This window comes from Nanorana parkeri, unplaced genomic scaffold (genome assembly GCF_000935625.1).
Source record: "Nanorana parkeri isolate BGI_ZX_2015 unplaced genomic scaffold, ASM93562v1 scaffold109, whole genome shotgun sequence".
NCBI lineage: Eukaryota > Metazoa > Chordata > Amphibia > Anura > Dicroglossidae > Nanorana > Nanorana parkeri.
In genome coordinates this window covers 337,372-362,537 of record NW_017306377.1, presented here as the reverse complement: position 1 = coordinate 362,537, position 25,166 = coordinate 337,372, and the positions used below count along the sequence as shown (strand labels likewise).

General features: G+C 40.5%; 1 protein-coding gene across 2 annotated transcripts in view; it reads right to left on the bottom strand.

Annotated features, from left to right (window-relative positions):
• Positions 1-25,166, bottom strand: part of FAM132A (family with sequence similarity 132 member A) — a 63,000-nt gene that overhangs the window by 8,419 nt on the left and 29,415 nt on the right. The window contains exons 2-7 of one of the 2 annotated variants that reach the window (XM_018553090.1): positions 12,958-13,078; positions 12,517-12,518; positions 11,391-11,508; positions 9,704-9,888; positions 8,366-8,474; positions 7,469-7,559 (exon numbers count right to left, since the gene is read on the bottom strand). In XM_018553090.1, coding sequence (XP_018408592.1) covers positions 7,469-7,559; positions 8,366-8,474; positions 9,704-9,888; positions 11,391-11,508; positions 12,517-12,518; positions 12,958-13,078 — 626 coding nt within the window. The remainder of the gene's footprint in view (positions 1-7,468; positions 7,560-8,365; positions 8,475-9,703; positions 9,889-11,390; positions 11,509-12,516; positions 12,519-12,957; positions 13,079-25,166) is intronic. The other variant, XM_018553089.1, reaches the window with a different exon arrangement.

The following is a 25,166-nucleotide window of genomic DNA, read 5'->3' as shown; positions in this document are numbered from 1 at the left end:
ATTAACCTTCACACTAACCCTTCATGTAATACTAACCCTCCTTGTAACATTAACCTTCACACTAATCCTAACTATAACACTAACCTTAACACTAACCATTCCTGTAAAACTAACCTTCATACTAACTCTCCCTGTAATACTAACCCACCTTGTAACACTAACCTTCACACTAACCTTACCTATAACACTAACCTTAACACTAACCATTCCTGTAAAGCTAACCTTCATACTAACCTTGCCTGTAATACTAACCCTTCTTGTAACACTAACCCTTCCTGTAACATTAACCTTCACACTAACCCTTCATGTAATACTAACCCTCCCTGTAACATTAACCTTCACACTAACCCTTCATATAATACTAACCCTCCTTGTAGCATTAACCTTCACACTAATCCTACCTATAACACTAACCTTAACACTAAAATTTCCTGTAAAACTAATCCTCCCTGTAAAACTAACCATCACATTAACCCTTCATGTAATATTAACCTTCTCTGTAACACAAACATTCACATTGACCCTTCTTGTAAAACTAACTTTCAAACTAACCCTAACAATAACCCTAACACAATCACCCTAACACTAACCATATAATCATAACACTAATCCTAACACTTTAACTCTAACAATAACCCTGTAACCCTTACCCTAAACGTATTACTCTAATACTAAAGCTGGCTGTATGCTGGTAGATTTTTGTATGAACGTTCTTTTGAAAAAAAACTAATCAGAAGAATCTATAATGCCATCAAACACTTGTCGAATGTCTTTTTAAATTTCATTAGATTTTAATATATTCGATTTTGAAATGAATGGAGATTCCCAAATGAAGATCACATTTATTGTTAGAATTTCATTAGTTTGGGAAACATTTCTCATCTCACTCCTTCAATTTTTATCATCACTATACTTGAAAACTACTTAAAAAAATAAATGTAAAACTCGAATGAACGTTCTAAAAGCAAATTTTTTCAAATGAAATTCTACTGGTGTACGAGATTAACCATCCCTGTAACTCTAACAGTAATCCTCCCTGTAATTGTAAAACTAACCCTTTCTGTAACCCTCACTGTCATTGCAACCCTAGCTCTGTCTAATGCAAACTCAAACCCTTGCTGCATACTCACTTCTCCCATTTTAGGATCCTTTGAAGACCAACCCTTCCTATGCAGAAAGATACCAGCACCAGAAGCACAGGACCAGAATTTACTGTTTAGTTTATTCTCTGATGCTGTTCCTTTCCAGTCATCCCTCTTAAAACCCCAGTCTCAGCAATCATCTACATGTGTCTGTTGAATCATTTCCAATGTCTTTCTTTTATAGCCAGATCTTAATAATAACAATAATAATCAAACCAATTTTGGGAGAAACTCTTATTTTCTCATATGTTTTGAGAAATGTGGAAACGTTTTTCAGAGGTATCAGAACCAACGAATTTATGATGGCTGCCCTCTTAAAGCTGATCTTTACTTTTAAAAAAACGTGCGAGCACTTCTGCAATAAAAGCTTATTGCCTGCCTGATCACAATCTTCTTTTGAATGTTACTGAGCTCCATGCTCGGCAGGCCTCAGTACTGGGATAGTTTAACCTCTACAACATGCGTAAGAGTCCCGTCATCCTGGGCCAGCCAATCCAGAAAGCTGAAGGTGCCAAACCCAGAAGACCAGGTAAAGATGTTGGTGCCAGCAATGGTGCTTGTGGGCATCATTGGCCTAACTTACATGTTTATGGCATGGGGAGGAGGGAGGGTTGGCCAGATATCCCTGGTACCACCTAATAGAATAATATTGCACAAGGTTTTTAGATCTGTCCAGTCAATGTTTACTCTAATCCTGGTGGACCAGATGTGTCTGGGGATAACTGTGACTGAATGTAATCTCATATCAAAATGTTAGAGACGTATTTGGTGTTAAGGTCAATTTTTACTCTAATCCTGGTGGACCAGATGTGTCTGGGGATAACTGTGACTGAATGTAATCTCATATCAAAATGTTAGAGACGTATTTGGTGTTAAGGGTGACCTAGGCCTAGCAATGTCCAATGTCAAGGGTGACCTAGGCCTAGCAATGTCTAATGACAGGGATGACCTAGGGCTAGCAATGTTCAATGTCATGGATACCCTAGGCCTAGCAATGTCTAGTTTCAAGGATGGGGAAGGCCTTGCAACGTCCAAGACTGCCCATAAAACTTGTATCCTTACCAAAACCAGCAACAATTATCTCACATACATAAATGTCTTTATCCTCTTAATTGGGTCTTGCTTGATTCTTGAATTAAATCTTAAATTAAATTAGGGAAGGATGATTGTTGTAAACATTAGGTTAAAATTCATGAGAGCATGAGGGTACAAGGTACGTACATAACTACTGACTTGACTTGTTCTGCTTTGCTACATGGCTTCGTATTTAAATTCCAACCCCATCAAAGATTGTTTTTATGGTATTGGATAAAGTATGGAAGGTTTAGAACCTCTGTCAGCCTTGTATTACTGTCTTTGTGGGGAGATTTACTCTCACCTCCTGTTAGGGACTGGATGTTATGGGAAATCTCTCTAAAGCAGACAACAACATAGACACTTTTTTTCTAGTTGGGTGGGGAAGTGCTATAACCTTCTCTGTATTCCTAGACCCATAATTTGTTATCTGGGTGTCAAAGGGACAATCTCCAAAACAGGGTCAGCTGGAGAAATAAAAATGTCCCCACTCTATCCAAAATGAAAAAAAAAAAATTGTTTAGGCTGAAGTTGGGCTTTAATTAAATGTCATTATTATTGAGATGTTTTTATACACCCATGAGCAGAAGTTCGTCATCTTTGTTCTGAGCAGGCTACGCATATTGACTTTACTATTTCTTAGAAGACCTGTCCAAATCATTATTTTTTAGTGCGCTCGTTCCATAGCTCCAGAAGCCGCTGGCACCCAGCGAGGGATGTTTTGTAAAGGTGTAAGGCACCATTCCAGTTCCTTGACAATTCCATTCCCTCTTGAGACACAATATCACTTAGGCCCTTCACAACAATAAAAAGACAGCTTACTGGAAAAATGATGCAGGGGAATGAATTCTGCTGGGAAATAACGAGTGCCAGGCTTGGTGGGCAGAATGAGAGACGTGAATGGAACATTGCTCGGGCATGAGATCAGACTGACGACAGCAGGTCTGTAAGTGCTACAAGTGCAAAACCTGATTCTGTCTTGGCATCACCTGCCAAGGAACAGGAGGAGGGGCAGGACCTGAGGGGGTGATTTAGGCAAGGTGAATACAGTGATACGTTGAAAAGACGTTTGGCATTTAGTCTTTTTGTGTGTTTTTTACTCCTTCCTGTAACTTCACATTTCTTTAACTGTTCTGAATTTTTATGATACGTTACGATTGCGTGACTCTGAAAAGAAGCATTTGCTTGCTGTAAGGCGCATTAACACGTTCAGTGCCGGGGGAACCTAAAAAAGCTTAAGCAGATGTCTATGATGATGTAGAGCAAGGCTGAAATCCCTAAACTGATTGGTGTTTCAAAATTTCTGTAAAAACACTTTTGTAATGAAATGTAACAAAAGCAAAGTTCCAACAACAGCAAAACCTCCAAAATTTCCAAGTCACACTCTTTGGATCATTGCGAGCTGACATTTCCTGCCCACAGGAGACTATATGGGAGTTTATAAATAATGACGAAAGGTGATGAAATGTTTTCTACACAGGAAGGCCAGAGAGTCAGGATGGAGCTTGCTATTACTAAGAAAAATTAACAAAAAAAATATAAAACGGGGGTGTTTTAAACTCCACCCCCTCATAACTTAATTAGACTTGTTACACCCACAAACATTCCCCTAATTTTTAACTCCTCCCTCTTTTCTTAAAAAAAAAAAGATAATGCTGTTATCTTCTTGAAAAAAAGTGTTGGCCCCAATAAATGATTTGTAATCCCAATCACTAAAATCTCAAATAAGCATACATGTTAATTTTCAATATTTCCAAAGTTGGTTCCTTCACTCTTCTCCAATGCATTTAACCAATACAACTTTCTACTTTCTAACCAATACAAATTCTATCTGGATTTCAGTTTTAAAGTGGTGTTAAAGAAGTTTTTCACTGAAAGCATAAAAACTACTATGGCGGGATATCTTGCTGTTAATGTATCCAATGTATATAAGATCAGGGCAGACTTAGGTCCCTATAATCAAATTATCACTTCTGAATGCTATAACCATATTTATATATGAGATGAGCAACACATTACTCTTACAATTATGACTTGTTGAATACATCAGCTCATGCTTGAGATGGTCACTAGATGAGTTTGTGAGTTGGTGTGATTGATGTACCAAAGGAGTAGAGATTGTTCACTTTGTAAAGAGAATGCTTAATATTTAAAGAGAGTTTTTACTTAGCTGAGAATTCCCCCATTACTGACTTACCATGCCTTGTTTTGCACTATGTCTTTGTGTGGAGGGGGCCATCTTGGTATCTTGGTAGTGGCAGGGCTTCGCTTCCTCAGGTCAGAGCCTCCAGCGAGGAGAACAGTGGGCTTCACAGCAGTGACCCCACAGATCCTCTCACTCCAAATCTCCTTAGACTAGAAGTCAGAGGAGTGCCTTATATCTTACACTGCATATATACAGCTATGAGATGTAGGGACATGAGTGCTTAGTCCTTACATACCAGAAGTTCACTGCTATTTTATTTGGAGGAATTCAAGACAAAAGGTAGATTTTTCAGAGAACTGCTTGGGCAGAATTAACATTTGTAAATGTTCCCTATAACAAAGCACATCTTCACCCTTTGAGTTCAAGTCACTTTAAAATGACCCTGTCAGAGGGCCAACAAAGTTACAAAGGCACTACCCTGTGAATAAAGCAATGTTATACATACCTGTCAGTCGGCTCATTTTCTAAAACTGTATTCTGTAGCAGACCAACCAGCAATGATCAGATTTGACTCCTGGAGCTGATCACAATGCTGGTCCACCCACTGACCACTGTGGTTCCTACTGATAACTCATAGTCACTGCAGGACACAATAGTGAGGTAGGGGTTATCTGGCAGAACCACAGTGGCCCGCGGGGGACACACTCTACTACAGAGCCAAGTTTTAGCAAATGGGTCAATGGATAGTTATGTGTAGTGCTGCTCTCTTCTAAGGTAGGTAAAATATGATGTCCTTTGTGGAGCAGGGATGTCTTTTTAGGAGTAGCCATGGAAGAAATAATAACAGGGGAGAAATGGTTCAAAAAATATACTGTATACAGTCATGTGAAAAAGAAGGTACGCCCTCTTTGAATTCTGTGGTTTTAATTATCAAGACATAATAAAGATCATCTGTGTCTTAGTAGATCACAATTTAAAGTCCATCATGCTACAGCGAGGAAGATTATTCACAAGTGAAAACCATTCAAGACAGTTGCCAATCTTTCCAGAAGTGGATGTCCCAACCACCACTCAATAAATATAAAATGAATGAAGATTCACTGCATCATCAGGACTTTGAGTCAATCAAGCCTACAACACCCACAACTTCATGGGCTCCTCTACAACAGACATCCACAACAGGTTTTTTCCACTAACCTCCTGTTCTCAGGTAAGTAACTTTGTTGACACCCTGACAGGGTCACTTTAATAAGTGAACGGTATCTATTCCATAAGTGGATCAACTATTAATGTCAGTATGTCACAAAGTTCTTCCAAACTCCTACAGAATGCAGTAGACGGCTCTACTCATAGTGATAGAAGGGTCCTGATAAACCTGATCCTACCATTTGAAATAAAAGCCAACAGCAGTATTGCAATCATTTTATATTGCAGAATTTACAATTTCATTTGGAAAACTTTTGCAGATGTAATTTCTGAAGTATTTTAAGACACCCATCACCTCATTATAGCACGTGTCAAATTCTTCTGCCATTGCGCATGTGACTCACCAAACACAGTCTAAGGATATATGTTGGTTTTTTTTTGTGGCTGCGAGCGCTCTGGTGCTCATTTGTGTTATATACATACATGGACTCCGAAACCTTGGAATCAGCATGTCAAGCTTTCATTGCTTATAATTAAATCATCAGCTTGGAATTTATTAGCAAATAGTATTGTTCTTATGAAGGATTAATAAACCCTAATTGCCAGTTGTTCCTGTATGAGTAGCATATCTGCATAAAATACCTTTCCATGGTTTGTAGGAACTTGTAGATGTTTATTATGCAACTTGTTGGCTTAGTAATTAGCATTGTAGCCCTCATTTTCTGTCGTTCCAGGTTCAGTTATTACCTGTATGGTTTTTGTATGTTTTCTGCTCACACAACAAAAACATACATTTATTATACTATATTGCAGTGTATCAGTCTTTAGATGTGTTTTCTTTTTCAGGCTTCTTTTTCCCTTTTTTACACCTGGTGATCCTGCCAGTAACACATCCTGTGCCTGGGTGACAACACTCACTTACTCTACTGTATCCATGAAGAGCTGTGTTGGCACCCTAGGGCAGAACATGTGTTAGGACCACAGAACACCTCTCCCTCTCCTCCATAATTATACCCATAATTAGGGGAAGGGGTTCCATGGTCCACAGAGAGCTGGAAACAATGCTAACTGACAATAGACAACATGCACTAAGCACAGGAACCTCTCTTGGTTTTAAGGGATAGGAGGGTGTAGTTCTGCATAAAATAGCAGTTAACCCTCGCAGTGTGTGTGGGCGGGTGGATGCGGGAGACCACTGCAAGGGTAGATGTTGTCTAATTCCCAGAGTTCAGCTTTACAGCTGTGATAAACCAAGAGCAACTAGAGAAGTCCATAAAAGCAATGCATACACCAATGGTGAAGGTTAAAGTGTAGTAAAAGCTTAAAAGTTTAAGTTGAAACTACATAAGAAACCAATTACAAGAAACTGTACTCATCTGTAATGAAGACAAGCCAGCATTAGATATTGCTGTTATAAATCAACAATTTGCTCTTTGTCCAACATTTCAAAGCCTTGTAGTGTCCATTTCTTAAGATACAGGTAAGACAAGAGGAGTACTGATGATGGTGACCCCCTTGGTCATTGCTGAGTACCACAGCTATCTAGTACAGATTATGTTTAGTATTCTTGTATTAGAAGGAATTGTCCTAGAGTTTAGGAAAAATACCAACGTGTCAGTCCCTTCCATGCTTACCTGCAGTCAGCTGTAGTATGACAATATTCCCACTATAAATTCTGAACCATGTCGATATATAGAAGTCATAGAATTGCTTATGGACGATGCCATTGAGACAAGTGACAACTATTGGTTTTCTTCCATGTGATTACTGCACCATTTTTAAATCTTCTGTTCTGATTTTCGCCTGAAACTTTTTTATCAATCAATAAACATTATCAAAACTATTTTTTACATGAATCAGTTTGCAAAAATGTTACTTATGTATGGTGCTCTGTTAACACTTTACATATCTTTAGTAAACCCCCTTACATCATTGTATATCATTCAGGAAAAGTACTCACGTAAATCCATGACACAGGGACTCAATGCATATCAATACCCGAACGCTGTCACGTGGGCGCAGTTGTCCCTTACTCTTCACTTCACTGTGATCTATAAAACAAAACAAAAAGTTCAGTAAAGTTTAGTGGTTGTTTATCATATACCCCAACCAAGTATTGTTCTGTATCAGGACCAAAATAACTTGTTCATATATCTAATTTCTCTACTCAGGAATTTAAAGTGTACGTATAGCTAAACTATTTAATTGTAGTTTTAGGGGTAGGCAACCTTGGCACTCCTTCTGTGGTAACCCTACATATCCCATCATATCTCTGTCTCTGGGAGTCAAGCCCGTGGCTGACCAATGCCTCATGGGACTTGTAGGTTCACCACAGCTGAAGTACAGAGGTTGCCGTCCCCTGTTTTAGATTAAATGTTTTGTAATGTGGAGTTACTAATTTGAATTTGTTTTTTTTTCCCTTCCCTCCCTTTTAATATTTTTAGCTTCATGCTGATATACAGTATGTGTGTATATATGTATACATATTGCTTCTTGAATAATTTTATAATATTGTTTTAGATAAGCAATACAAAATGACAAAGGTTCTAACATGTTTCCACTCTCCTACTCAAAAACTAAAAACAAAAGTTTATTTGTTGCAGTATTCCTGCATTGGAGACTAATCTGCATTCAAGACTTTCCCCTCATTTCCTGCGCTGTTGACTATACAAGGAGGGGAGATTTCTGCAACTGGGATAAGGAAAGCAATAATCGCCTAATGGGCTGTAGATCTGGCTTGTCAAACTGTTGTTTTTGGGGGCCTTATGTGGTCTTCTTTGTTCTGTCCTTGAGACATGATAGAGATTTGAAAACATGATTTATGAAAACAGGAGCAAAAAAAAACCTGCTCACCAACCTATGTGAATATGGGCTGAAAACTGGTAAATCCCTGGAATGGTAGCTGTGAAACGACCCAGTGGCAGATTCATTCCAGAACCCCGAAGAAAGGCGCCTTTAGCTGCTGGCTGAAGTCAAATAACAGAAAAATACAAATATTATAAAGATGTGGACTGTCAATTTAATAAGTGATTCACCCAATGTTTCCAAGTCTATTCAAGCTGAAATAACATGTGTCAGAGATGCTTATAACAAGGAATGAAGGTGAGTAAAGGATAAGAAATGATACCAGAAATTTCTAGTAGTGAAACTTAAGGTAAGAGTTATATTTGTACATTTTTATAGAAGGTATATGGGTCATATTTGTAGATTTGTATAGAAGGTATATATATGTGTGTATATGGGATGTTCATAAGAGAATTCACTTTACTTTGCTCTGGAGACATAACAGGAAGAGAAAATCTCTCCAAAGAGAGCGAATTTCCCCGCTTAAACAATTGTCTCCAATGAAAGATTGCCATCTCCTGTGCATGTGGCAATACCAACATTTTGGATTTCCCATCACTTTCTGTACAGGAGACAATGGCCAGGCAAACTTTCAAACTTTCTAAAAATATTTTTTAGGAAATTACCAAAAACGATTATACTTTGAAGGAGAAGTATGGAATGAGTGAAATACACTCATCCCCATAATTAGAGCCGACGTGTAACACCGCAGCTGTCACACGTCGGCTCTATTGATCGATAACTAAGCGATTAAATACCGCTAAACGCTCAAATCACAATCTTCTCCTCGCAGGAATTACCCCAGGCACAGCTGACTCTGCCTTTAGAGAGGCAGAGCAAGCTGTCAATCAGGCAGCAGGGTGGATCTTTGGGGGTCTTTGGAGGCTGCAGCACGGCTCTGCACTGTTAGAATATAGCAGGCAATAACCCTCTATATGCTGAGTTTTGGGTCACAGGAATACATAGTAAATGTCCTCCTGTGACCCTCTAGAGAAATACGGTCAAAAAGGTTTGACCATATTTATCTTTTAAGAGGAGTAAAGAACAGCTGAGCCCCCATCTTGTGTGGACTTTATGGCTAGGGGTCTCCTCCACCTGATCTAATGTTAACCCCTCACAATTCATATGTGTTTGGTAACAATGAGAATTGTCAAATCAGAGCCAACCCATTTACATGCATCAGGGGATTCGATGTCAGGACTATCAGGACAGCATGTTTGAAGGAACATTTCAATGGTAAGTAAGCCTGATCTTTGTACACTCATAGTTCTACAATGTACATGCTGTTCTTCAGCGTTACATGTGACTCCCAATTTGTAAACTTTAGATGTCCCTTTTTATTATATCTTACCATCTGAAAGTTCTGAAGTTCTGCCAATGTTCTCTTGTCCACAATGACAGACCCTTTAAGCCGACAGTGGAATGCTTCATCTATCCTTCTGTATGGATAGAGATCCTTGATAGGGAGCAGTAAAGGTGGAGGCTCACTGGTGTGTTCTGAAGCATCACCAGACACTGTCCGACGATCTGTGGCCTCTTGTGGGAACAAGAAGATACTAATTTATTATTGCTATACAACAATGGAGGAAAGCAAAGTAAGGTTGTATTAAGCATACCCACCCTCACACAAACAGACAATCTCACAGATACCACTGAACTGACCTACTTTGCAGGTCAGATTTGAAAATTACATGATCATCCAAAATTTTGTTGGGCTACTTGGATCTGGCAAATCCAGGGATGGAGGGTTTACAGCTGTCAATGTATTTAAGTAGGCAACAAAGCATATCTGTGCTGAGAGAAATGTGTAAGCTGCCATCGATGACCTTATTCTGAAAATGCTAGGTGTTTAGTTTCACCTGGCTTCAATACCTTCTCAGTTACTTGCTCAATACATGTGTTCTTTAAATGGCGTGGGATAAGTCCAAAAAAGGACTGGGCCGGGGAGGGGGGCATTTGCCTCCTAACCCAGTTCAAATGAGATATAGTGGGCTCGTAGAGAGTGGTGATACCTCCACATTTAGATGTTGATCAGAGCTATCAGTCAGTGCCAACTGCTGGGTTTTATATAAATACCTGCGCTCTTTGCAAACCTGCCATCACTGAGCGAAGTCTTCCAGAACCAATTTAATTTTTGGTTCTAAGATACAATGTGACTGAATGTGGAGAACCACAAAGTAAGTTGATGCTGGAAGACTTTCCTATGTCAGGTGCAGTGAGTGCAGGTCTGAACATGGAACAGCCTGGTTATATATTGCTCCTGACCGTAGTCCAAATGGGGAGCATTTACTTATATCTTTCTACATATATACTGTGTGTATATATATATATATTTATTTATATATATATCTCCTGATTCCCCCACCATATATTCTGTATGGGATTGTTGTTCTACAAACAAGCAAAGGATATATATTATTTGATCACAGTCCAATCCCACTGGCTTTTGCCTTTAGATACAATTTAAGCTTTGGTGAGATATAAATGCATGGAGAACCAAAGATCTATAGGGATAGTGCTCATAGGCTTTTGGGGTCATTTAATGTCACCTTGAGGTCAGTTTGTGTTTTTATTGACTCATACAAGACAATGCACATGCACGACAAACGCACAGTTAACACATAACAAAAGCATCTCAAAGTTATTTCCATTAGCATTCTGATTGGTGCTACTTCATCTGTCCGCTCCAATCACAACAAAACTACAGATTGTAAGGTCAGAAAAGTCAAGCTCTCTTGAATGATTTCCCACAGGCCTATAACTAGCAAAAACATTGATGGATCAGCCATTGTCTAAGCCATCCTGAGGCCAAGCTTTCCAACAGCCTTTATGCAGGAGAAACATGAACAAAGAAAGGGTGCTCTTTCATGGGCCTTTATAGTAAAAATCCTAATCCTGAACAAAAAAAAATATCTTTGTTTTTTTTTAGGAGGTTTACTAGTCTAGTTACTAGTTGGATTTCTCTTTGGATAAACTAAAAACCTCTTTGAAATATATAAGGAGTACAGACCATACTATAACAAGATAGCTCTATTTACCTCGGAGCATCTGTTTAAACTCTTGCAGCAACACTTCATGGGTGACCTCAGCCCCTGGCATTCCTGGAGGTCCAGGGGGACCTTGTGGTCCTGGGGGGCCAGGTGGCCCAGAAAGTCTCTGATGAAGAAATACAATAAATTAACAAGTACATATAGGTAGACACATGGCCATGTAACAGTCTGAATATGTTTAAACATTAACCATTGAAATATAAACTCATTATTCATTAAAGACATTCCTGGGTTATCTTTGTAATTTTTAAAGTGGAACAGTCAGTAACTTTAACGTTTGGTAGGAATAACTAGCTGACATACCGCAATATACAGCAACAGTACTGTGTATCAAAATAACTGTACCTTTTACCCTAAAAAGCCATCCTTGAGCAATAGGCAAGTCATTTTGCCTAAGCTGAGATGGTGTAACGAGTCTGCTGCAGGCAGGAAGAAGCATTTCCTCAGTCTCCTCCCCTCGAGTGATCAGCCTATAACAGGGGTGGACAAATTCATATTGAATTCATTAGCCAGTCTGTCCAATCCAGGAGCTGGCAGGATCTTTTTAGGAGCCAGTTCCATTGACAACAACTAGAGAAATCCTCAAATGTTGGGAGCCAGCTTTCATTTTTAGGGAGTATTGGCCACCTAGCTCCTGTGATGCGTGAAGCCCTGGTCAATAATATTGCAACTTTATAGTAAGTCACAAGAGAGGCTGCAGCAGGAAACTGATCTGTGTGAGATCAAAGCCAAAAACTGCACAGGCACCAGGATTTATATGACTGTAACTCCGTGGCCAACATCTCGGTCCAAAAAGTAGATCATGACCCTAGACAATGCCTGAAGGCATTGTAAGGGGATTAGTGTGATACATTTGGGAGGTAATAAACACCAGCAAGTGTTTTCCTCTTATGTCCATTTACTTAACATAAAACTATGTATCTGATTCAAGGTCTGCTTTAAGATAATTTAGTATGGATTAGTCTAACAAAAAGCTTAATTAAGGTCATTACAAGCCATACCGATTGACATCACACCACTAAACAAAACAGCAGTTCCAGGAAAAAAAATTAAGTCAATCAGTAAATTACTGATTCTATCCAATCTATGTATCCTTGGTCTGAGTTTTACATACTCCTCTTACATGGGCCTTTGTGCCATATTTGATGATGACCCTCATGATTCTGCTATGTGCAGTTTCCCTGTCATATCTTTATGAAAGACAGTAAGGGGCCATCAGTGGGTAGGTTTGGGAATAACTGGCCTACATGTCCACATATGCCTTGGGAATAGGTGTTATTGCTGGAGTATTATATTTTTAAACAACATGGTGATCCTAAGCAATGGGATAACCTAAATAAAGCTTCATAGCTTTGCCCTAGTGATAAACATCAGTACTGTTCATGTAGGCTATGCTTCCAGGTCAATTTGCCATTTTTAATTGAATTTGTCTTATACAGTTCTGCTACTGGGCCCCCTTTTTAGAGGAGTTTGGGGTATATATAGAATATATATTTATGATGACTACTAAGTCCGACTTTATTTAATTATTAACAGAAGGATAACAAGGTGATACTTACAGAATTCTTGTTACATTTACATTTCTTCTTAATAGGCGTCCCATTATCAATTCGGTCTCTAAACTCGACCCATGTTGTTGCAGGATCTGGTTTTTCAGGACCTGGAGACTCAGGCAGCTGCATTGGAAACGTAGGGAAATATTATCTACCAATCCAATCATTTCTGGAACGCCAGCTGCATTCATATACATCAGTATCTTATAATGCCAGCTGAATGACCATCGCCAATTTATGGTGCCTTAGATGTGGTGGCTGCGTAAGTTCTCTTTTATCAGGCTTTTTTCTTTATTTTCACCTGATGATCCTGCCAGCGACACGCTTCCTGTCCAAGGGTGACAATACCCATTTACTATGCCCGTATCTATGGATGAGCACTAGACTGCTTTCCTGATATGGACAGCAAACACCTCCCCCTCTCCTCATCTCAATTATTGAAGATAGCCGGATAAGCTAATTGCATTGTTTGAGATTTCAGTGCAATATGGGAAATTAAAGGGATACTGGTTTTCAGGATCAACAGGAATATTTCTGTACTTAAATGCTCTTAGCCTGCAAATAAAAACCACTAATGAAGCCACCACTTCTAAGGGGTGCAATATATACGTTGTATTACATTTTTATTTGTGAGTTTCGATCAGGGCCGGACAAATCCCAGAGGCCATGTAGCCAATGCTCCTTAAAAGTTGCAGCCTAACTATTGAGATTTTCTCTGGTTGTTGTCAAAGGAGCCGGCTCCTAAACAAAATCCTTCTGGCTCCTGGATTGGACAGGCTGGCTCCTGAATTCTACAAAAATGTGTCCACAAATTACATATACCATAAATATCACCATCAAAACATTACCATTATTACCAGTATGAGTACCACCCACCTACAGCATTATTATCCAACCAGGATCTACATAAAGCCCTAGTTAGGGTTAATATTCTCTCGTCAGCAACGTTACGTTTAGAATATTTTACCAATAGCGGGGAAGTGTAAAGGGCCATATACAGTATGTGGGTATTTGGGTTACAGCAAAACCATCATGGGGCCCCTTGCTTCTTTGTAGCCAGATAATGCTGGGCTCCGTGCTTCTGGGCCCCATAGCAGTTGCATGGTCTTCTGTGGCTATTGTTACACCCTTTATAAAAAAACAATGCGAGATTAAAAAACAATGCAAGATAGAGCTATTGGAGGAAAAATGCAGTCTTATTTTTTTTAACTGAACAGACCAGCAAACAAGTAAAAGGAGAAATGGTGTCATGTATTGTAAAGGGCCTCCAGACTCCTCTGGACACATCTTTCAGAAAGGCAGCCCATCAGCCAACTGAAGGAGCACACACAGTAGGCTGACAACGCTGATGCCAATGTAAAGGCAGTGGACTAGCGCTGTCAACCTGCAACAGGAAGTGCTGTTACTTGCAGGATCCACTTTGCAAAAGATTAATGAGGAAGAATTTGCTTAGGAAAACTGTATACAGTGGAGCAAGATGCCAAACCTGTTGAAATATAAATCTAGGGTTTACATAGACTTCAACACAAAGAGGCTGATATGTAAATGATCCACCCTGCGTATAGCTGGGCGAACGCCGTTTGCAGGGCACCAGCACCACTAGATGACACTAAGGAGCATAAGAATTCCTGTGCTCCTCGCCGCCATCTAGAGGAGCTTGCGTCATGCAAACAGCACCCAACCAGCATATAGTGTGCCCAGCATATAGTGCATATCAGACCCTAAGCTTCATGGGCCTGTCATATAGTAAGCAAAAAGTGTCCCCGTTCTTTGGTAGCATAACAGTAGAAAACCTCTGTTCAATATTTTTTTTTTTTTAAATGATCAGATTGGTTAAACAAAGCACCGGTCTGACAACCTAGCAAAGCTGCTTCATGTTAGCACACTGGGTAAACAATCAGCCAATAGAAACACAGTTACTAATGCTTTTGTTATTGGACAATTACACTTACTGGAAATCACAGCCGTTATGGGCATGTCATTTTTGCGCCAAAGGTGCCTAGAATGCCATTCACGCCCTAACGATCTGGCATAGAGCTTAAGTATAAATAGTCAATAGAGATGCCGGACCCGCTAGCGATGACATAACGCTGAGCCACGTCTCTAGATCAGCTGGTGATGGGTAAAGTTTAACGGATAATATATTACATCTCTGCTGCTCAAACACCTTTAAATCTTGCAATATGTATTTGTTCCTCCTGCTCCAGTAACCCCCTCTTATGCTCCTACTAGGTAATCAGTCCCAGGGTTAGGCTTCGGAGTCTGGCCTAGGAGAGGTTAAAGATCTCGGCACAGGCTCGATATTACAGAAGTGTGCTTTCCCCATTAGCGAAATGAGGGTGTGGTGAGCTATGCGCCAGCCACACTTCAAACAGGATGTAATAAAACACAGCAATGAGAATAATAGCCATCGGGCAAGACCACTGTGCTTGTAAAAATGTCCATTTTATTTCTAATAATAAAGAAGTGAAAAGTGATTTCTTGTAGTGAGGCAAGGAACGACAGTTAGGCCAAGATTCAGCTTATGCAACCAGCTTAATAAGGAAGGCAAACTGGAATGTAATTATAAAGGGTGGAGAGGTGCACCTACATCTAGACCCTTAGGTCAGGGTGTCCAATCATATATTTTTCTTCTCTTCATTGAAAAGCTGTGTGCTTATGTTATATTCTATTCCCTTCACATCGCTCATTTCTCTGCTCTTTGAGCCTCTAATAGCGATATTAGGATATAAAATTTGACAAACATTTGCCAAATTTTCTTACATTTTCTCATTGGCAAAAGAGGACAATGGAAGGTTTTTACATGAGAGCAGCTTCTGTATGGGTGGCCTCTAATGGAACCTGTCATAAGAAGCAGCCATTGCTCACTTCTCCTTTTGAAAGTACAAGATGCCTAGCTGTCAAGCTGACCTAGCTGGCCATATACCTTAAGATTTTTATCACTTGGCCCCGTGGTGCAAACACTTGATTCACCCAGCCACGCTAAAAACTGTAGATGGAAGAATCTACCCTGGCAGCTACTGTATTGTATCTGAACAGCGACGGCAGCTGTAAAATTGAATTTGTTAAGCCCTGGGTGGTGCCAGCTCAGTCACCTGCAGATCGAATTTCAGCCAATTCAGCAGGAAACAACCGAAATTCTATCCGTGTATGGCCATCTTTCCATGTTGAGTCCCTGACACAGAACAAATATGCAGATAAGGACTTCTAATGGATCATTTGCACTATTTATGGATGTGCATTTTGGAATTCCTGTGGCAGGAACCTACTAATTCCTGTGGCAAAATCCAAATATGGTGTTTAGAAGCAGCCGCTGTCACCCATTCGAATTAATGATTGGGTGACAGTGGCCAAATTTGAAAGCGGCAATATGTGATACAATTACATGCAGTTAGAAATAGATCACTATCCCTGGACACACAATAGATGCACTCATGGACAGTGATCCATTCCAAACCGAATGTAATCACATACAATTACATGGGCAGTGCCATCGGACTGCCACTTTCAAATGCAGCCACTCTCACCTGATCTATAATTTTACTGGGTAACAGCGGCCGCCTCAACACGGCATATTTGGGATCTCTGCCGCAGGAATCCCAAAACACACATTCACACCTATGTGTTAATGAAAGCCTAACTCTCCTCTGACTTTCCTGATCTCCATACTTGCTCCAGGTCAGTAACTTAGCAAGTATTGAAGCCAGTGGTCAGCAGAAGAGCCAAACAACTAGCATTTTTTAGAGGGAGGTGAGCAATAGTTTTCTTAAGTGAGGTTTACTTTAAATGTAGAATTTTAGCTGGTACATTTGTTAAAGCACTTTGTATCAAAATCTCTTACCATTAAAAAAATAATAGAATACTTGTCTTTTCCCTTTTATTCATCCTTTGTTGTTGTAGCCACTTACTGTCCATATGCACTCCAGTGATGGCTGCATGGAATTTCTCAAGGTAGGCTTCCTGATGGTGAACAGTGGATCATGCCTTTGTAAAGTGTGTAGAAATGTCAGGTCGTATTCCTCACTGAAAGCCCATATGATAGGGTAACAGAGGCACAATTGGGAGACAGGGTCACCCCATAACAGAAAGTACCTTAACAAGGCTCCTTTGTGGCAGGATCACCAGGTTTTAGTTCAATAAAAAGCTTCAGATTTAAAAAATATTGAACACAACATGTGAAATTACATTAGCATGTTGAAGCTTATAAGAGATTCTAGTGATTGGGTTTACACACGGGCATATTCATGAATCAGTAAATGTGACTTTCTCTAAACATTCACTGATTGTGAATCAATCACTGTAATTTAAAACACATGCAGCAGGTAGATTCACCTCCAGTGAATGTTTGGTGAATGTCAGATGCACTGCTTTATAATAATGCATGTCCTCCCTGTGCTTGTGTGGGTTTACTTTGGGTACTCCGGTTTCCTCCCATACTCCAAAGAGATGTTGGAAGGTTAATTGGCTCCTGCCTATACTGGCCTTGTATATTTGTGCTATAGGAACCTTAAAGTGTAAGCTCTTTGAGGGCAGGGACTAATGTGAATATGCAGTATGTAAATCGCTGTGTCGTCACAAGGGGGGTGCGGGCCGCACCGGGTGACACAATCAGAGAAGGTGATGCCAAAATGACTGACAGTCATTTTGGTGTCACCCCCTCTGAAAAATCAGACACTCGGCCATGGACTGAGAGCCCAACATCTGCACAAGAGAGGAGGGGACCCCTGCGACATACCTTATCCCGCCAGATGAACATCCCCTACTCTCTCTGCCATCGTCCATCACCGAGATGGCCATCACCGTTTAGGTGCGGCCACTGGGTATCACCCGGTCTGAGGAGGCCCCTGGTCTAAAATATTTAAATACCTGTAATAAAGAAATAAAATAAATGTCCCTTTTAGGGCTCATTCATACAGCCAGCTGCTGGTTCCTGGTTCCTGTACTCCGCCCAACTCAGTGTAATTCTAGGGTGGCCACAGCAAGATGTTTATGTTTAGCTGCGGCCGCTCAGCTTGTACAAATGAAAGACAGGCTGAGAGGCTTCGCATGGTCCACATGTATTCGGAAGTGGAGCAAATACCTGCGGTTAAGGACAGATGATGGGCCCTAGCCACAGACATTCTGCATAGAGAGCCCCTCATCTGTCTCAAGCCATATGTAATTGCTCAAGGAGGACAGCCATGAGCACTGTCATCCTGTCATTGATTTGTACAGGCGGAGCGGCCGCAGCTGATCAGAAACACTTGGCCAAACCCGTGTGTTCTTGGCAGTGTATGGCCAGTGTATTTAAGGGTAAGTAATTTTTTTTTACTAATGCTAAATAAAAAGTATCAATTCAATGTCACCTATACAGTAAGTCCATATACAGTGGGAAATATTTCTATATCAGATCAGCAGTACAAATAACCACAAAGACATGACATAGTTTGCTGTAAGGAAACTTCCATGCTGCGGTATTAGTCGATGCAGACATCAGTCAGTGATATGAATTAAATTATACTTTGAAAAAAAATGTTCATGTTATACATAGGTCAAGTCATGTGTGTAAAAAACATCTGCTCCCATAATTACATAAGAAATGCAGCCTAAGGCTACTGATTCTACTGCTCCAAATATGAATCTATTAATTAGCCTATACGTACATATGTATGTAGGCAATCGAGGTCTGCATAGGAAAGTGTAAAGTATGACATATGCTTGCTGTTAAGGCAGCTACAGTGCCTGTTAGTCAGTGGATATTTGCAGAAAAATGCGTCCAGTGGCTAAATGTACCGTTCTTCAGTGACATTTACAAAAGAGTTATTTCTGGAGAAATATGGCTAAAGAGAACCACATTGTTTTGATTATGAGCTGCACAACTACCGGAGCTAAAATATAAAGTGCATGCAGAGCCTCAAGATGTTTGTGTTAGTTTTGCATAGAGTAGTGAAAGGGTTGTAACTCCAGTCGGTATATTTTTTTGCTGCAAGTGTGCTGTTGCAGAGATTTTCCTTAATTTCCTTTCCTGGGGATGAAACAGGAAGTAAGATACATTTTCATTTTTAGTTGCCACCAGAACAAGTGTCTCTGTTGGAAGATTTCCCCTCTATTCCTGTTCTGGTGACAACTTAAATTTTTGCATTTCCCGTCACTTTCTGTCTCTGTGGCAATGGTCACCAGGCAAAAATAGAGGGTGATCCTAACAAGTTCCTCGTTGTTGCTTTTTCAGCTGATTTTGGATGGGTCTAACAATAAAGATTTGATAGAAATAGTGAAAAAGAATATATAATTAAAAGAGTTTACAATAAAAGAGTATAACCTTTAGCCAGATCTATTATATGTGACATGTGTGGTGACACTTCATCTTGTACATTCCACTACTATCTCATGCTTTGGGATCCTTAAAGTTGTTAAGGAAACCCAGTAACTAAAATCTCATACAAGATTTAACATGTTAAAATTATTTCAAAAGTCATTTTCAATCACTTTCACATCTGCAGTTTTCCCATAAAAGAACAGCTGGTGATCCTGCTATGAGGGTCCTTGTTAAGGAACGTCCTGGTCTAGGGACAATGTCCCTGTTTCCTAACTGCTTTCCTGCATTTTCACCATTTCACATTTACTTCTGGTGGAGTCCATGAGCAGCCGTACTGAGGCTCGTTCCATTTGCATGTTCGGCCAATGTTGCCATCTTGAAGGCAGTCCTGAGAAATGACATGCATACAATACATACATACTAGAGTACATGCATGTAGACATGAAGTGATTGCAAAGAGGCTGGAACAGATCGGCAGCAATGAGCTGCAAAAACAAAAATAATTTAAAAAGGTGAACATGGTATTTCCTAAAAGAAAATAGAGGTTTAGCAAACTAAATGGCATCCAGTTTTGGTTTGCAACTACTCTACCAAAGAAACAGGACCTTTGCTGTCCATCTCTGGGTCAGGATGAACAATCACTTTTACATTTGTATTCAGATGACAGGGCTTTGGTAACCCTATCCCTATGGTAATTGTAACAACTCTGCAATGCAAGCCTAGGATCTCAACTGCGGAGTGTGTACCTCACGGTCTGTTCAGTAAGGGGTCTCGGCTTTTACTCTCTCATGAAATTAGAGCAGTGTGTGAGACATGTCACATCATTCAGAACCGTGGTATCTAAAGTTGTAGTTACTGGGGGTGAGAGGGTTAACTTTGAGGTAGACACCCGGTGGTGAAGTATGGTACTGAGCACTAGTGCTTAATCCACTATCTCCCCTTAGGTTAATTAAATCAATTCACAGATTATTTATGTAGACAAGTACTAGTGCAAATTGTATACAAGGTTTTGCCTCAGAGAGTCCAGTATTACCATAGAACAACTTTACGTGGTGATAGTATTGATCTACAGTCAATTCACACAGTTGCTTATATATGATATGACTAAACCAGTTTAAGCAATTGCTAACGTTATGGTTAATGGGAGAGTAGTAGCAGATACTTGCTGTTTGTGAGGCTTGCTGCTGCTGGCACTCCAAGTGGGTGTTTAGCTGATTGATGCTTGGCTCCTGGGTGTCAGTCCCCCTGTGCTGGATGGTAGAGGATTCGGGGCTCCTTCACTGTGAGGGAATAGCTGGCTATTTAGAGGTCCGCCTAATCGGTCTGCGGATTGCAGAGCGTGAATCTTCGGCGTTCACTGTTGCAAACAGTAGGACGCCGAAGATTCGTGTGGCCGCGTCTTAAGAGGGCTCCTGCGCTTGCGCCAGGAGGAGCCACGAGCCGACGTGCGCGTGCGCTGAGAGAGGCAGCCCTGGCCCGTTGTGCGCATGCGCGGTCCCGTATCGTTATTCCGGGACGGGAGACGGTGAGTCTCTTACAGTAATACTCAGAGACTCCTCTCACATTTGGGGCAGCAGAATTCCAGTTCTTCCTCATCAAAAGATCTTATCCCATTGGAGTGTAACCCATCTCATGGGCTTAGGAGAAAATATACCTGGTCATTGAGACTTGTGGAACATACTTTTAAACATCCCTCACTGTGAGCCGTTCCCTTCGAATCCTTTAACTAACATGCATACTCTTAATTGGTCAGTGAAAGTCTCCTCGACTCATCCACCAATCAATGGCAATTAACAAGTTGTCGATAGAACACCCTTTGGGAATTTGGGAACACCCTATTTTTGCACAGCAAAAATAAGTTGACCAACTTCTTCTTCAAATGGTTATAAAGAATAGCTTGTTATGCCAAATTTTACAGCCAAACACATGCAAACACATGCCCTTGCTACTTCCTTGCTCATGTTTCCATTGTTGGTTATCTGTCTAGATGAAGCACTGAGATCTTGAGGAATGCTGAATTAAGTTTTACTTGCCTAGAAGGACGTTATATGTATGTATAGAGGAATAGAGAATTATACAGGAAACATACATACAGGAACATTTCTTGTGTATCATAGATCAGTATGCATAAGCATAGAGACTAACATTGCAATACAGCGCCATCTACAGCTCAAAAGACATAATAAAGCAAGTAATACAATCAGCATGCTGTTTTCCAACATCCAATAGGCTTTGTTCATGCAAACTGTGGATGCCACAGAAGCATGTTGTTCAAAGCTGTGTTAGGCCTGTGTTACTATCACTCTGCTGGTGGAAGGGTTGCAAGACAAGCTATTGAAATTAATTAATAGCATGGCCTTAATGGATAGGCACAATGCTATGGCTCAAGAATATAAACATGTGTGCTGAGCCACCTTGCTCATTATACCCTTTCAGACCCTGTAGATGGAGGCACTCAGCAGTCATTGAAAGCCTAATTTAAGTGTTCTTAGGCTTATATAAAGTAGGAAAGAGCAAATCATTAATATAAAAGTTAGATTTTATATACTTTAACAGACACCTATCATGTTCAACACTGGCAAAATAGAAATACTCCAAAAACTCCCAAGGTTGCATCACCACGGCAACAAATACTGCAAAAACTGTGCTTTGATAATCTGACTTCTGTGCACCCAAGCAGTCTTATTCTGGCTGAGCACTCTATACAGTGTCTTAATGTCTGCCTAACTTGGAGCTAAACCTTGCCGTTGCTATTAAAAGTTTAGTGTATTGTAAGAGTGTCTAGTGCCCTCAGAGTGCCTGATGTATAAAGGTTAGTCAAGAAATGTCACCAGCACACCAGATCAAACTTTATAACAAATTAGCATCCATTTATTGACGTGTACCGTCTCTCGGATGAGAGACGGTACACGTCGATAAATGGAAGCTTATTTGCTATAAAGATCGGTCTGGTGTGCTGGTGACATTTCTTGACTATCTGCATATTGGCGGCGCCATCCGCAGTCATTTCAAGCACCCGCTTTTTTATCCATATGGGAATCCCGGTAAGGAGTGCAGCAAACCTACAACAGATTTATTTCTTATTCTGATGTATAAAAGATGCGCTAAAGAAAAATATATCATTGCCCATAACAAGCATTGAGTTTCCAACTCTAATATTTATACAGTCCAACTGTGAAAATAGATCCAATAAGCTGATAGGTTAACATGGAAGTCAAGGAGCAGAGTATTCTGCACCTGGTGGAATGGCTCGTCTTAGACGCCCTGTTGATGTACCTGTCAGGTTCACTTTAGATGCATTGGTGCAAGCTAAAAAATAGATTTGCATGCAATAACAACCAAACTCTCATCTATGGAGTAAGTTTAACAATTAAAGCAATTGTCTAGGGGAAATATAAGTACTTTTCTTTTATACAAGTCCTCAAAAATGAGCAAACACAAGAGATGAGAAATAAGAATCCCTACATAAATGTATGAGCAGCAGAGATTTGTTGGTAGTTTAATAAAAGCTTTATTCATATCCTAAAACAGGGACAACTGTGGAGTAAATGAGGACAAGAGGGAGTTATGAAAGAAAGAGCCTACCATCTGTAGGCACCTACATGTCTCCAGATCTGGTAAAAATTTCACCTGAGCAGATGTGCTGTCAACAACCTGCTGACTCATTTCCAAAGAGAACCAGTCCAGAAAATGGCCCTACATCTGGCTTAAAGTAAAGCCTGACATTAAAAAAAGCATTGGGGCTGCCATTGTTGACCTCCTGAAAATGTTAGTTGGTTGGCTTTTATGCTGACCCTTTAACTTTAATGCTTTCTGAGTCAATAACAATTATGCGGATTAGAAAAGTCAGAAAAAGTCAGTCCACTTCTTCACACTTTTTCCAGGGAAGTGATGTAAAGTATTACATTAATAGGGCCAGAATGGCAGTCATAAGAAACCAGCAATTTAATTTTCCATGTTTCTTTCACTATAGTTTTCTTTTAAAGCTGAACTTCTGGCAACCAGCTAGATGAGGTGGCCTGTCATTTCTTTGCTGTAGCTATGCAATTCTGCCTGCGATTGGGCAATGAAGGAGCAGTGACAGACTAAGGAAGTCATCTGATGACTCTCTTCTCCTGTAAGTAAGTCCTTTGGCGGCACATGTGAATGCAGGAAAATTGATTGTCCCCAAGGACAACCCCTCCCTTTGTGACAATAGGAGCTCCTGTACAAGTGAGTAATCTGTCTAAAAATTTAAAAAAACTTACCTTTGCAGTGGGACTACCCCAAACTCTTAGTGCTAAGTTTTGTCTAGGGGTTTAAATAAAGCAGATATACTCACAAGATCCTTAATGTGACATTAAAGTAACCCCCCCATGCTGCTTTAAGTACTTACCTTAAATGATCCCCTTGATCCGATCATCTTCTTCTTTCCTGAAGTTTTCAGGAGTCCCTCCATGGCTGGTGCTGGTCTCTGATCCAGCGCTGACTCCTGTCTCTTCCAGTCGAACCGAGTCTGTGCGGGTGCACGCTGCTGCATTGACTTACCCTGTGTCTCTCCTCTTCTCCCGGCCGTAGATCTAAACTGCTCGTGTGCCCTCCCATGATCTGCAGACGGGAGCGCACAGCGGAGACACAGTTAAGTTTAAATCTATTTGGTTCTTTTTTTTTTTATGTATTTGCATAAATCTACTGCTTGCTAGCCGTTGATATATGCAAAAACACGTGAGGCTTAAATTATCCTTTAATCTCAGTCAGGACCTACCTCTCTCCCCCTCCACTCCAGCTATGAAATGGGCCTTGGCATCCTCATGTCTAATGCAGGTCAATGGACCTGCATTCGGTATGCTGGCCTCAGCTGTCATTAGATCACCAGAGCCCGGGGAGAAGAAACTGCGGGGACAGGAGATCAGGACTGAGGATGAGCTGAGTAAAACAGCTTTATTTGAACTAAAATAAACAAAATAGGCACTTAACCCTTGCAGTGCAGGGGTAGCCTCACTTCAAGGGTAAGTTTTTTTACAAATTGGTATTCTTCCTCAAATGCAATCCTGTTCAATAGTAAACTGATTTGCCACAAACACTGCTGTAGTTTAAAATAAAAAAAAAGATACAGCAGTCATATATAACCTGACATTTTTTAGGTTGAATTCTGCCTGAATGTTATATTGTGTTCATCCATCACACGAACCTTTGAGATACAACTTAAACCTGATTTTCCTAGCTGTGAGATATACAGCACAGATAGCTAACTGAACGCAGCGCCTGTACTGATGGCAGAAGTCATTCACTCTGCACCCAGACACCACTGTGAAGTCTGAATGGCTGTTGGAAAGAGCTCCATTGCACAGCAATTATTTAATTACTACGGCATGCAGAAGCTGTCCCAGCTCGAGCTGGCTGGGATCTTCTTTGTTTTGGCAGCTTCAAGCTGAGGCAATGAGGCAAGGCTGCCAATTCAGGTGCTGCCAGGGCTCTCTCCTACTGGACATGTAGAATAATACCCAGCAGCTTAAGAGGCGAGGTGGCACCATGTGTGCGCACAGTCACATCATTACTAGTGACACCGCAGCTGATTTATAAATACAGGGCTAAGAGGCCTCTATTCTTCTCTGCAGCGCTGGTGACTGTGCTCCTGCTACGGCTGGATGGGGATGACTTAAAGGAGAACGACACACAGTAAACATCACTGCCAGCCTAAAATGATTGTAAACTCAGTAAAATTTAAAATTATTTTTAGCATGTTAATGTAATTTCAAAAGCCGATTTCAATCGTCTTAAATCGGCAGCTTTCATTAATTAATCCCTGGTGATCCTACCAGGCACTTCCTGTAACAAGTAACGCACAGTACTGTGCAATGCACCTACCGTGCGTTACAAAGCGGCAGTGGCGTAACCAGAGTTATGGGCGCCCGGGGCAGAATTTCCCCCCCCCCC